We start from the raw sequence: 13,066 nt of genomic DNA on the forward strand, positions 1-13,066 counted from the left end.
CTGCTGCACCCCCTGCCCGCCCCACAGCGGCGTTTGGGGCTGAGGTGGCCGCGGGCAGCCCCACACCGCAATCCCACACAGGGGAGCAGCTGGCGAGGGGGGGTTATTGATGCTGGGGGCGAACCCCCCAGGGAAATCAAGGAGAAGGAGGCAGCAGGGCTGCGGCGCTCAGACCCTGCCCATCCATCACCGGCTCGGGGGAGCCCCAGCCCCGCTCCGGGCCGGCCCCAGCCCCTGGCCGAGAGGGACAGAGCCGGCAGGACGCGGATGCCAGCTCCGCAACGCCTGGAGGCGGGACCACGCACAAACACTAAAGGAAAGACGGAAGGACACACTTTATTTGACGGGCAGGTGAGGGAGGAAGGGCCGGAGGAGCCAGAGATCGCAGCGGCAGAGCTGAGCGCCCTCCTCCCCATGCCGCCAGCCTCCCACCTGGGCAAAGTGAAGATATCAAGAAAAAGGCTCCAAATCGGATTGACACCCCCCCTCCCCCTTAATAAAGTTTATTATCGGCCGGGCTCTAATCCTTTTAAATCCCCCACGCGGGGGGATGGGCCAGGATTAGGGGAGGGCAGCGTAATCCCAATGAATTTGTTACAGGGGGATTTAGACAGCGCTGGGAGAGCAGATGGCCCCGGCCCCGGCTCTGGAAAACAACCATTTTCCTTAATGATTCCTAACAAGGATAAAAGGGCAGAGAGAATCGGGGACAGGCGCAGGGGGCCCACACCCACGGGAGTCCTGGTCCCCAGGGATGCTGCCGTGTGTCTCCGTGCTCGGAGCACGGGCACGGTCAGCACGGAGCTGCAGCTCCGCAACTCGTGCCAACTTTATTCCAGCAGCTTCCTCCGCCTCCTCCTGCTTGAGGAGAAACCAGGAGCCATCCCAGCCCTGGGGATGTACAGAGGGCGGCTGCCCAGAGGCATCATCCCCAAGCAAAAGGCAGGAGAAAACATACAATGGTAATGAAAAATATTGAAAGGATTTTTAAAGCAAGTGCTCTTCCCAGGGTGGGGAGGAGGCAGGAGCAGCAGGGACACCAGGAATGGGGCGGGGTAGTCCAGCACACCCACGTGGCAGGGACCAGCCGACACAGCAGGGCAGGGCAGGCATCGGCAAAAATAATTTATTCCACTAAGACAAGCAGAGAACGAACAACAGCGTGGGGAGGGGGCGAGCAAAGATGGGGAGGCGCCGGGCCACATCTCAAAGAGAGGGGACACAAAATGCATCTGAACCCATGACTGCTGCCCCCACCCAGCAGTGTCCCCTTTTTGGGGGGCTAAACCTGCACCCTCCAGACCCCACTAGTGGTTGGACCCCGATGGGCTGCTCTCCAGCACAGGACTGGGCTCCCAGTGTGAAACCAGCCCAGTGCCAGGGAGCGCCTGAGGGCAGCTGGGTGCCAGAACACAAACCACCGTTCATGTCCCAGCTCCCACACGCCCAAAAACATGGCACAATGACTGGGAAGGGGATGCTCTGACACCTCCTTCCTCCCAAAAAGAGCCTTGCACCCCTTACACCGGGTGAGGCCTTAGCAGGACAGCTCCTGAGGGGGCCGTGCCAGAGCCCCGCCCGCTGTGGCACAAAGCGCTGTCCCAGGGCTGTCCTGCCTCAGCAGCTCACCCACCCTAGGAAGCCCCCAGCCCCTCTCAGGCCATGGGGAAGCCGGGGCGGCCTTTCCGGGCGCGGGTGCGCAGGCGGAAGAAGGTGTACATGCCCAGCAGGCACATGGAGGAGAGGAAGTACAGGGCCACGCACAGGCTGATGTCCAGGCGGGAGAAGCCCAATCCCAGCACCCGCAGCCAGGGGCTCCTGCGCAGGCCCTCCGCAGCCTCCTCCTCCTCCTCGCGGTCCCGGAGCAGGACGCCGGCGGCGCGGCGGCGCTCCCTGCCCGCGGGCAGGGCCATGGTGTCCCGCTTGCTGATGCGGCGGCGCCGGCCCGCGGCCGCTCGCAGCGCCTGGCTCTTGAAGTGCTGCTCGCTGAAGGAATCCAGGTCCACGATGTCCTCGCTCCCGTCGCGCAGCCTGGGGTTCAGCCGCACGATGCTGGGGCGCCGCGGCTCGGGGGAGCCCGGGTGCCCCGGCGCCCTCGGCTCTCCCTCGGCCTCCTTCTCCTCCTCCTCTCCTCTGCCCCGCTCCTCCCGCGAGCCCTCCGTGCCCAGCCTGGCGCCGGTCCCCTCCCTGGCCGCGGGGATGGGGTCGGGCTCGGCGTAGTCCATGTAGATGTTGGTCGGGGAGAAGTGTGCCTTGAGGAAGGTGACCACGGCCGGCTCCTCCCAGGCGTGGACCCCCCGCTCCTCCTTGTGGCACTGGGGACACAGGTCCGGCGGAGGCCACTGCAGCTTGGGGAATTTGGGGTCCTCCGTGTCACCTCCTGCAGGGAGCGGAGGTTAGACGGGACGTGTGATGCACCCTCCCCCTGTATCAACACCCCGGAGGATCCAGCAGCTGGGGATGGGGACATTCAGAGGAGCCTCCTCGGGAGGAGAGGTCCTCCAAGGGCAAACAGCAGCTTTGGGAAGCTCCCTGTAAGGAGCATGTAAGATCCATCTGAATCTCTGGGGCCATCTGATGCTGCATGACCAGCTGCTGTCCCCTGGGATGGGGGACAATAACAACAGGATGTCCCCACTGATACACCCCACAGCCATTTGCCAGACCCATGCAGGAGGAGGGAAGGGATGTTCCTCCAGCTCAGCTCCCCTGGTGGCAGCCCCCCTTACCTGCCAGGCGAGCGTTGACCTCGTTGTGGTGTGACCAGAGCCAGAGGATGGCCTCCTCCCTGCTGGCCACCCTGTCCATGGACTGGGCTGCCATGGCCTCAAAGTGCTCGGCACACTCCTGGCAGCCGAAGAAGTGCCGGACGTAGCAGCGCATGGTGCTCAGCACCTCCAGGGGTAACTCTGGGGGAGCAGAGCACAGGGGTGAGCCTGGACCCCTCTGTGCCACCACCACAGTCCCACAGCTAAGGTAGCAACCCCACACCCCAATTCTCTGTCTTGTCCCCCCATGGAAACTGCCCCTGGATGAGATGAAGCAGGTGAAACAAGCCTTTGTCCACAGGCAGCATCCCTGCCCGTGCCAGAGCTCAGCTGGACACTCCCTCCCTGAGCCCCTGATCCCCCAGGGACTGCAGTACCTTTGTCAGGGCCGTTCTGGGCAGCCTGCACAGTCAGCAGGTGGAAGATGGTCCAGAGCCCACAGGGGTAGCCACGGAAGTGGCGCTCACTGCCCTGGCAGCCCACCCAGGTCACGTTGGTGGGGAGCACCGAGGGGTGGGAGGCCTGGAGGACAGATGGACACGGTGTGATGGGGCTGGCAGGCAGTGCCAGCTGGGGGGCAAGGGGCAGGGGTGAGGAGAGCAAGGGCTGGGGGTTCCCATGGGCATCTTACATCTCTGTTATTCTTCATGGCCTCCTTCAGAACTGTGCGGGGCAGCTCGGGCTCTGTCCAGTTCCTCAGCCAGGCATCCAGAGTCTGCAGGTAGGTCTGCACGCAGGGGCGCCCTGGGAAGTACTGCAGAGGGGGGACAGGGCTGAGAAAACACAGATTTCATCCTGGGAGCAACAGGGCAGCACCAGCATCCTCTCTGCTGGTCCTGGCAAGGTTTTGGTGCCTATCTCTGAGGGGCTGGGGGCTGCAGCTTGTCCCTCCACCCCCATAGGGGTGGCAAGGCCCCTGTGTGGATGCTCAGGCTCCAAGCCCCAAGTGAGGGAGGCAAAAAGCCACTCTGTCCATAAGTCTGGCCAAGCCGATTAGCAGCTGCACTGTAAAACCACTCCTGGGAGAGAAGCAGCCTGGCATCCTGTGCCACCGACAGACAGACAGACTGACTGACCTGTGGGGAGGAGGGCACACCAGCACACAACAGAAGCAAAGGAGAAGTGAAAAGAAGGAGGAGTTTGCTGAGTCTGAGCTGTTCTTCCTCCCAGGCTCATGGGGAATCACATGAAAATACCCAAATTTGCAGGGGAGTTATCTGTGACCTGGCAGTTGTGCTGCAAACACAGTGCCCCCTGAATCCTTGCACACAAGGCTTTGCTGTGTGATTCCCTGCCTCAGGAACCATTTTTCCCCCATTAGGACTTTTCCCCATTTCCTTTCCTTTAATACCTCTTGGGAGTGCAAGGGTTAAGGCTGGGACCTGCAGGCTGAGCTCCCCCAGGCTGAGCCCAGGGCTGCAATCCTGGGGCTGCTGCTCCGTCCTGTGGATGAGCAGGGCAATGGCAGTGCTGGCTCAGCGTCCCCAGGGAAGCACCAGCACCCACCACCCACTGCTGCAGCTCATCGAGGGGAAGCTTGGCAGGAAGAATTAAAAATGGATCAAATAAAACCATTGCTGCTCCCCAGCACTCTTGTACCCATGGGCAGGGAGCTGGTGTCACGGGGATTTATTTCCCTATTTCTGTAGTTCACATTGAAGGGAGAAAGAGTGAGGGCAAGCAGAGGAACCACATGAAGCTCTGAGGGCTTAAGGCACGTGTCTGGAGCTCTTTCCTGGGGGACAGCAGATGTGGGGTGTCCTGCACATCAGTGAGGGCCATGCAAGGTCCAAACTGAGCCTGAGACCCTGGGTGACAAAGGAGGGAGCAAAGAAGGAGGACATGGCCCCAGTCTGCCAAGCAGCCTGGGCTGTGACAGGGATTGGGATGGAGACAGGGCTCCTGCAGCCTCAGTGGAGGAACCAGCCAAATGCAGCAGGACTCCTTCACAGCAGGAAATTAAACTGCCCTGCTTGTGCTGGCTCAAAACTCTCAGGGGCACTTCAGCTGTGCCAGGCCCAACATAGAAGAAAAAAGGAGACCTTAAATTAGACTTGTCTGGAGCCTGACTCAGAGTGGGAGTTCCTTTCCTGGACTATTATCAAAGCAGCCTGCAGAGACTGGCTCCTGGAGCTGAGCATCCAGATCAGAGCAACAAACCCCTGTGACCATCTCTGACAGCCCAGCAGGTGACAGCCTCTCTTCTGAAAAGACCTCCTGCCTCAACACCTCCTGCAGGTGATGATCCCACTGCCAAAGCTGGAAACACCCACCTTGTTTGAAACACTCTTAGCTCCCTCTGGGACTCTGGGCTGAGTTTGGAGATCCACAAGGACGAGGACTGCCATGGTACACACTGAGCACCAGGACACAGGGCCCACACCAGACTGCCACGCTCCACTACTAGTGAGTGCTGGGGCACGGTGGCCTGCACTGTTTGCACATCACAGACACACAAATGGAGGCACAGGCAGTTCCCCCCCAACACCCAGAGCTCCTCACCTTCACCAGCGTGGCCACGTAGCACTTGAAGGCAGCCAGCTGTGCTCCCGACAGCGAGGAGGGCCGGGCGGCCTCCACCCGCAGCGAGTAGTGCAGCGCCGACTCCAGGTCGGCCATGTACAGCTTGGAGCTGGGGAGGGCAGCACAACACGAGGCTCCATCAGCCACGGAGCTAATCCTCACAAACCCCAGGGCTTTTCCCAGCGCCAGCCCCTCGCCCGCCCGGCCCGGGTTGCCCAGCAGGGGGAGGCAGGCTCTGACCGGTCGGCTCGCAGGGGATGTGCCACACGGTCGCTGTCGTTGAGGCTGCTGGCCGTGGCGTTCAGCTTGTAGGAGCCGCGGGTGATGCCCGTGAGCGTGCGCAGGTAGTAGGTGTAGAAGGAGCGCGCCTCGATGTGCCTGCCGGGAGGGAGAAGCGCTAAGTCCCTCGTCCCTCCCAAACCTGACCCCAAGGAGATGAAGGCTTGGCCAAGTGGGTAGTTCAGGCCTGGGGAGGGAGCATGGGGTGCTCCATACTCTCCATCTGCCCCAGCAGTGGGCAGACTTACATCCTAGAGCAGAGCTGAGCCCCAGGCAGCCTTTTCATGCCACCTCCAGGCAGATGTGGGAAGGGAATGGCTCAGTCACAAGGATTTTCCCGTGTTCCAGCTCCAGCCGGGGCTGGCAGTGCAGTTCAGTGCCCACCAGCAACCTGCCACCAGCCAGTCCCGTTCCTAATGCACCTTCCCACAAGTACAGAGGTGCACAGAGAGATGGGGCACAAGGCTGGCACCCCAGCAGCACCCCCAGAGCCACCCCGCCGTGCCCCACACTCACACAGGCAGGCGGGAGAAGGAGCCATTGCGGAGGAGCAGGTATCCAGAGGGGAAGGAGGTGACACCAAACTTCTGCACGAGCTCCTCCTCGCTGCTCAGCACCCTCCTCACTGCAATGTTCTCGTACTGCAGCATGTCCAGGGCCACCTGCAAGCCCCAGGGTCAGATGAGGGGGGCAGAGGGAATGCCCAGCCCCACCAGGGAGGCAGCAGAGCTGTCCAGTGCCCTGTGTAACACCTGGCACTGGCTAAGCTGCGTGCAGGCTGGGCAGGGAGGCTTCCTGGAGAGAGCTGCCCTGCCACAGGCACCCGGGAGTTATCAGGCAGCAGGCACACAGGCTCCAAGAGAAGTGGGGGATAAATGGAGCTGTACCCACCTCTCTGCCCACGAAGGAGTTGCTCTTCTCAAAGATGAGTGCCAGGTACTGGTCCTTGTTCCTCTGGAAGAAGGTGCGAACCTCCTCGGCGCTGCAGGAGACAGGAGGACGGCAGCAGGTGCCCCAGCATCAGCAGGATGCTCTGCCCTCCCCCTCACAAGGAGCTCCAGCCTTGCTCACTGGGATTTGGCAGGGAATGCTGCTGCAGGATCAGCCCCACTGAGCAGGCAACTCCTCCTGCTGAAGTTTCCAGCCTAGTTTTCTGCTCTGGTTCACAGGCTTTGAAAACCAAAACCCACTGGGCTTGGCCAACGAGGTAGAAAACAAAGCACAGGCAGGGCAGGCAGGAGGGAGCTGTAGGCTCACCCAGGGAAAAAAATCAGCAATGAACTTGAACCAGGGCTGGTTTGTTTTTTCTAAGACACAGAGGAACCAGAGTATCTGAGGCAGGTGCCTGGCTCGACCACTGCTCTGGGAAGTCCAAAGGCTCCCTCTCAGGACAATGCAGCAACTGCTTGCATCCAGCAAGGACAACTCAGATACCAACAAAATTGTACAGAATCAAGAAAACCCTTTTTCAGGACAGGAAAGAGCTTCTAACACAGCCTCACTCAGCATGGTATGACACTGCCATGTCCCAAAGACCTTGGGGCCCAGGAATTACTTGCTCTAAGTCTGATGAGCAGGTTCATTAGGAGATGCAACAACATGGCCCATCTTGTCTGGGCCATGGACACAGCTCAACACTGGCCAGGGCATCTCCCTGGGATCTGGGTGATGCAGTAGCTGCTCCTTGCTCATCCTGGGCTCAGGATTTCCCCAGAAACCTGCTCCCCATGGGACAGAGGCCACCCTGGCCCCCTGCTGCCCCTACCTTGCTGGCTCCAGCGGAGGACAGGCGGGTGGCCAGGCATCCTGGCTCTGCTCAAGGTTGGTGATGATGGCGTGGCGCAGGTCCTCGACAGTGGCACTGGGATCTGCAGGGGGACAGGACACCAAGGGGTCAGCCCTGGGGAAGCCAATCCCAGGGGTTGAGCCCAGGGAAGCTGCCTGGAGCTGCCCCCCAGAGCTCCCTGATATTGCAGTGTATGGGAGGTGTGGGCAGCAGGGCCATTCACACCAGGGTAGAAAATCCCATGGCTCTGAATACTCACTAGTAATCCTTATCCCATCCTCTGGCTTCTTGCTAAAAGCTCTGAAGAACTGAAAAGGGAAAAAAAACACAAGGGGAAACTGGAGTGAGTGTTTGGAGTGGGACAAGAGGCAGTGCAACCCAGCAGGATGAGGCTCCCAGCTCTGCCCCAGTTTCCCCACAGCATGCTAACTGACATGAGCCAGCACAGAGGAAGCTCCCAGTCATGTCCCCATCTTTTGGGGCATCCCCCAGACGGGAGGGATGCAGGCATGGGCTGGGAGCCATGTCCAGCCAAGGGCTGAGCACTGGCAGGCAGTGGAGCAGGTGTCTCCAGGGATCCCAGGGAGGCAGCTGGAACTTTCCCAGTCCTGCAAACCAGTCTCCCTGCTCCAGAGCTCTGATAAGGTAGGAAAAAGAGAGTTTTTCCACTCCTGGCCTCCCACAGTGGCTCAGCAACCAGGGCAGAGCCAGAGCAGCAACACCAGGTTGCATCAGCCAGGTGTTTGCTTTGCAGGCTGGGCTGGGAGCTGGGACTGTTTGCAAAAGGTGCTCGGCAGGGACACGGGATGTGAAGCAGGTGACATCTTGGCACAGCCACATCAGCACAATGTCCCTGCCCCAGGAGATGTTTCCATCTCCGGTGTCCCAGGGCAGGGGGCACTCAGTGAGACCCCAGGGCAGGGCTGGGGCCAAGCCAACCTGTCTGAAAAACCCTAGATCTGACCCCACCTGGAGCTGAGCCTGTAAGCTGGGACTGAAGGCATGTCTGATAAAACCCTCATCCCTGCCCATTCCATCTCAAGGCAATCCTGGTTTAAATGCTGGTTGTGGCACCTGAAGTGCTTTGGCTTCGTTGCTTGTGTTGGAGCAAGGCTCTGTTTGCAGCGGGAAGCTCTGCAGAAGCTGTGTTGACACAGCTGAAGGGCTGGGCACAGGCCCAGGAGAAGGGGTGGCTCCTTGCCAGCCTGCACAGGAGGCTCCCAGGAGTTCCAACCTCCCGCAGCATCCCTGTGCCCTCCTCCAAAACCTGTGCCTGCAACCTCGCTCTGCCCTCAAGCAGCCTTTCTCAAGTGTTTCCAACTCAGGATTCAGAGTCTCCCTCATCCTAGCAGAGATCCAGCCCCTGTATTTCACCACAAAACACCGTTTTGGCTTTCCCCCCTCCTCGTTGCTCCATCGCTCAGCAGTTGCACCGGCTGCAGCCAGGACACAGCATTGTTTTGGGGAAGGGTGAAACAGCTTCAGCCTGCAAAGCCCCAAGGGGTGCATTTTGGTGCAATACCCCTGTCAAGCTGATTAAGCAAGACAGGGACAAGCCAGAAGGCAAAGCACAGTGAAGCCCAGCCAGTACCCAGCACACACTGCCTCACCTTCATGGTGGGGAAGCCGGTGATCCCAAAATCGGAGCACACTTGCTGGTTGTCCTCGTCGGCGCAGTCGATGGCTGCCAGGATCACTGCAGGCCTCCATTCTGCAGGGACAGAGGATGAGGTCAGCACAGCTCAGCACCCCCATGGCCCCAAAACCACTGTTCTCCTCACGAGTGTTTGTGGAGACAGGAGGGATCTCCAGGGGCAGAGATCCTCCTGTCCAAGAACCACTGCTTGCCCCTCGCAAGGGGATCTCCACCAGCAGAGATCCTCCTGTCCCAAAAGCACTGCTTGCCCCTCACAGGACAGTGACTGATGGTTTCCAAGCCCAAACACCAGGGCTGTGCTCTGTGCTGGTGTGTGGTGCCCTACTTTCCAGGCAGCAGGAACACAGGGAAAGCCGTGTGAGGCGGGAGCCGGCTTTGCACGCCCTGCTCTGCCAGTGCCGGAGCACAGGCGGCTCTACCCAACACTGCCTGCCCGGCTGGTTCTGCCTGTCCAGCCTCTGCCCCAGCTCCCGGGAAGAGGACACCAGGAGAAGGGGAGGGATGGCTAGCCACAGCTCAGGGAGAGCAAGGAACACAGGCTCCAGTTTGTCTCACCCCAGACCAAGGGCATAGCTGATAACCAAGAGGGAACAACACAAAACCAGCAGCCAGGCCAGGGCACTGCCACAGAGCCTGCCCAGGTTCTCTGCATCCACTCCCTATTTGTGACTCCCCAGTGAAGAACAGCAGGCCCCTGGGGTAAAACACGTGAACAAAAAGGGGCATGGAGGTATTTTAAGCAGCAGCCTCTGAAAACCAGCAGGAAAATGGAGAGTAAAGCTCTGAAATGGCTTATTTATAGTATAGGACACCTTGTCTGTCCTGAGAGTGGGACAGGGAGGGCCATGGCACTGGCACACAGATGGAGCCCATGCTGCCCTAGGCCAGGAGCATGCTGGAGGCAGGGAAACACTGTCCCGTGTCGCAGCTGCCGGGACAGGTGAGCTGCTTCCCACCGCCCTGGCACTCGTGGCACAGGAGAGCCGGTGACAGGGAGCCAGGCATGTTCCCATACTCATCTGCACGTGGTGTCCACAGGTCACCCCAGCATCCTCCCCGTCCGTCCAGCCCACTCCCACGAACATCCACCCGTGGGAATGGCAGCGAGGCTGCTGAGCAGCACGGGGGTGGCTTCCCCGCCCCGCCTCCGTGGGCACACCATCCGCGCTCGGCCTCAGGAGCAGGGAGCCCTGGGGGAGCCCTCTTTTGGAGAGGGGCCAGGAGAGCCGGCATTGCCCCGCGGGGCCCGGGCACGCACCCCATTCCTCACATCCTGCCCGCTGGGGAGCTCTGACGGCATGCCCAGGGAGGGACGGCATCCCCTCGGAGGGACGGGATGCCCGGCCGGCCGCCTGACTCATGCGGCAGCCAGCGCGCTGTATCAATTAGTGCAATAACAGGGAGAGCCCCGGGATGCCGGGGGAGGCAGGATGAGTCCCGGCAGGACGAGGGGCCCAGCAGCGGGGTGTGCGGGTCCCCAGGCGCGGCTGGCACCGGCCACGCCGGGCATCAAGGTCAAAGCCGGGAACAAACCAGCTGGGATCAGCGCCCAGCAACCTGCCGGCCCTATCTGCTGGCACTGGAAAGTCTGGGGGGCAGCGGGACCCCCCAAAGCCCAGTCCCGAGCTTTTCCCTACCAAAGGGGGTGCAGGGATGCTGCTGAGCCAGGCCTGGGTATGGTGCGGGGGAACCTGGACACCGGGAGGGAGCAGGGCCTTCCCACCGGGCTGACGTTCCAGGGAGGCTGGAGCTGGGCCGCGGGGGGATCTGGGGGGGCTGACAGAGGGTAGGGCAGAGCGGATTGAGGGACGGCGCGGGGAAGGACACGGGATGTAGGGATGCTCACGGGAACGAGGATGCAGAGCCCGGGATGCAGGGAGGATTTAAGGGCGCGGGCAGAGAGGAGGAGGACGGGCAAGGACGCAGGAGGGACTGCAGGATGCTCCCGGTCTTGGGGGAAGCGGGACCCCTGTGCAGGGACACAGGGAGGACGATTTAGGGGTGCTGAGATGAACAGAGCTGCAGGGGAATTTGACAGTGCCGGGGCAGAGACAGCGGGTGCTGAGGGAAGAGGACAGAGACAGGGATAAGGGGTGAGGGGGTAACAACGTCAAGGGCACGGAGGGATCGCGGAGCCGATCGGGGAGGGCAGGCGGGGATGAGGGGAAGCGGGGCCAGCGCGGCCGGGGACTCACCGCGGATGTCGTGGGCCAGGGCCCGCCATGTGGGCGCGAAGTGGATGCAGTGCCCGCACCAGGAGGCGAAGAACTCGACGGCCCAAGCGCTGCTGGAGCCCAGCAGCCGCCCCTCCGCCTCCGGCCCCAGCAGATCCAGGGGGTCAGAGGCCGAGTAGAGGCGGCCGGGCCGCGCCGCGGGCACCCGGAGCAGCAGGAAAAGCAGCAGGAGCGGCGGGAGAGCCGCCGGCCCCCCGCGGCCCCCGGCCCGCGCCCGCCGCCGCCACATCGCCCGCCAGGCCGGCCGGCACCGCCCGGAGCCGCCTTTAGCGCCCGGAGCCGCCCGTAGCACCGCCCCCAGGGCGGGGCCGGCACCGGGGCCGCGGCCGGGGCGGGGCCGGCGCGGGGAAGCCCCACAGCGGCCGCGGGCACGAACGCGCGCCCGCAGCCCCGGCACCGGCCCGCGTAGGCCTGCAGCCCCTCACAGCATGGCGAGGAGCACAGCGCTGCCCCCCTCGCCCTTTGCTGCGGTGTTATCCTTCCGTGAGGGGACAAATGGCATGAAATGATACAATTCTGATAAAGCGAGGACTGCCCAGCGAGGTGGTGCAGTCATGGTTCCTGGAGGTGTTTAAGGAAAGAGTGGACGTGGCTCTGAGTGACACGGTCTGGTTGGCAGGGTGGTGTTTGGCCCAGCCAACCTAAATGAATCTGTGATGGTGCAATGGTGAAGGCAGCTGATTCAGCCCCAAAATGCATTTTGTCACCAGCACGAGCACCCCGAGGGCAGCGCCCTGGTCAGATACCCTGACATCAGCCAGCGTCACTGGGCACCACCTGGACACCCTGTGGAATGGGCAGCCTGCAGACATCCCTGCCCTGTCCCCAAACCTACCAGCAATACTCAGCAAGGATATCCTCTGACACCCACAAAATCCAGCTCTACATCTCAAAAAAGCAGCCTTCCACCCCCAGTGGCCCCTTCAATGGAATGTCTTCAAACTGAGAGTTAGATTAGATATTAGGGGGAAAAAACCAAACTTCCCTGTGAGGGCGGTGAGGCCCTGGCACAGGTTGCCCAGAGGATGCCCCATCCCTGGAAATGTTCCGGGCCAGGCTGGATGGAACTTGGAGCAACCTGTGGCAGTGGAAGGGTCGGCAGGATGACAGCTAGATGTTCTTTAGGATCCTTTCCAGCCCAGGCCGTTCCAGGATTCCGTGATTCCATCCTCCCGGCCAGGCCAAGCCGTGCCCTCGCTCACGCACGCACACACGTCACCGGCTCCCAGCCCCAGACGGAAGGTGCCCGTTGCTCAGTGCTCCGGGGCAGAGCCAGGCACTGCCAGGGTGGACACAGCCCCAAAATCCAGCCCTCCGCTCCCTCCCCAGCCCCTGAGGCCAGGGAACCTCCGGGAATTGGGGTGCCCATGGCTGCTGAGGGCTTGTTGCTGGCTCTGTCCCCAGGAAGGCCATTATCCATGCTGGGCCCCACCTAGGCATTTCAGGCAGACTTGCCATGCTAGAAAAACAAGCCTGCCAGAGCCCGGGCTCGCCGAGGCAGTGGAGGGCAGGGGCTCCACACCGGGAACATCTCCAGGAAACGACAGGGCTCCCTGACACAGGCTGGCCTGGGGGGACAGAGCGTGGTAGACACAACCCAGGGGATTGCTCCCACCCATCTTCTGTGGGTCCAGGCTGATGGGAATGGGGCTGAAGATGTCTTGCTCCAGCCCTGCCAGCTGTAATTAAGTCCTTAAGGGATTATCACGCCTCACTGTCTAACCAGGAGGCAGAGAGACACAGCCCAGCCTGTGCAGGGCTGCTCTCAAAGGTGGTACCTCACTACTGACAGAGAAAGGCTTTGCCAGGACTTGTCCTC

At 61.5% G+C, this 13,066-nt stretch overlaps 1 protein-coding gene across 1 annotated transcript; it reads right to left on the bottom strand.

Moving 5' to 3' along the window:
* Positions 1 to 1,112: 1,112 nt before the first annotated feature.
* QSOX1 (quiescin sulfhydryl oxidase 1) lies at positions 1,113 to 11,476 on the bottom strand. The gene is made up of 12 exons (XM_063165371.1): positions 11,209 to 11,476; positions 8,967 to 9,067; positions 7,616 to 7,664; positions 7,336 to 7,438; positions 6,462 to 6,552; positions 6,087 to 6,232; positions 5,532 to 5,669; positions 5,271 to 5,400; positions 3,400 to 3,522; positions 3,146 to 3,290; positions 2,730 to 2,909; positions 1,113 to 2,380 (listed from the first exon to the last, which is right to left on the bottom strand). Exons 1-12 carry the CDS (start codon positions 11,474 to 11,476, stop codon positions 1,656 to 1,658), a joined length of 2,199 nt encoding a protein of 732 aa, XP_063021441.1. The 3' UTR covers positions 1,113 to 1,655.
* Between the last annotated feature and the right edge of the window lie 1,590 nt (positions 11,477 to 13,066).

The sequence above is a fragment of the Melospiza melodia genome, chromosome 11 (genome assembly GCF_035770615.1).
Source record: "Melospiza melodia melodia isolate bMelMel2 chromosome 11, bMelMel2.pri, whole genome shotgun sequence".
Taxonomy (NCBI): Eukaryota; Metazoa; Chordata; class Aves; order Passeriformes; family Passerellidae; genus Melospiza; species Melospiza melodia.

What these genes read in the sequence shown, in the direction of transcription:
- QSOX1 (XM_063165371.1), bottom strand. Translation starts at nt 11,476, where the DNA reads ATGTGGCGGCGGCGGGCGCGGGCCGGGGGCCGCGGGGGGCCGGCGGCT. An exon ending in CATCCCCTGCGAGCCGACCG is followed by an intron (nt 5,401 to 5,531) that starts GTCAGAGCCTGC and finishes TGCCCTCCCCAG; the next exon opens with CTCCAAGCTGTACATGGCCG. An exon ending in CCAGAACGGCCCTGACAAAG is followed by an intron (nt 2,910 to 3,145) that starts GTACTGCAGTCC and finishes CTGCTCCCCCAG; the next exon opens with AGTTACCCCTGGAGGTGCTG.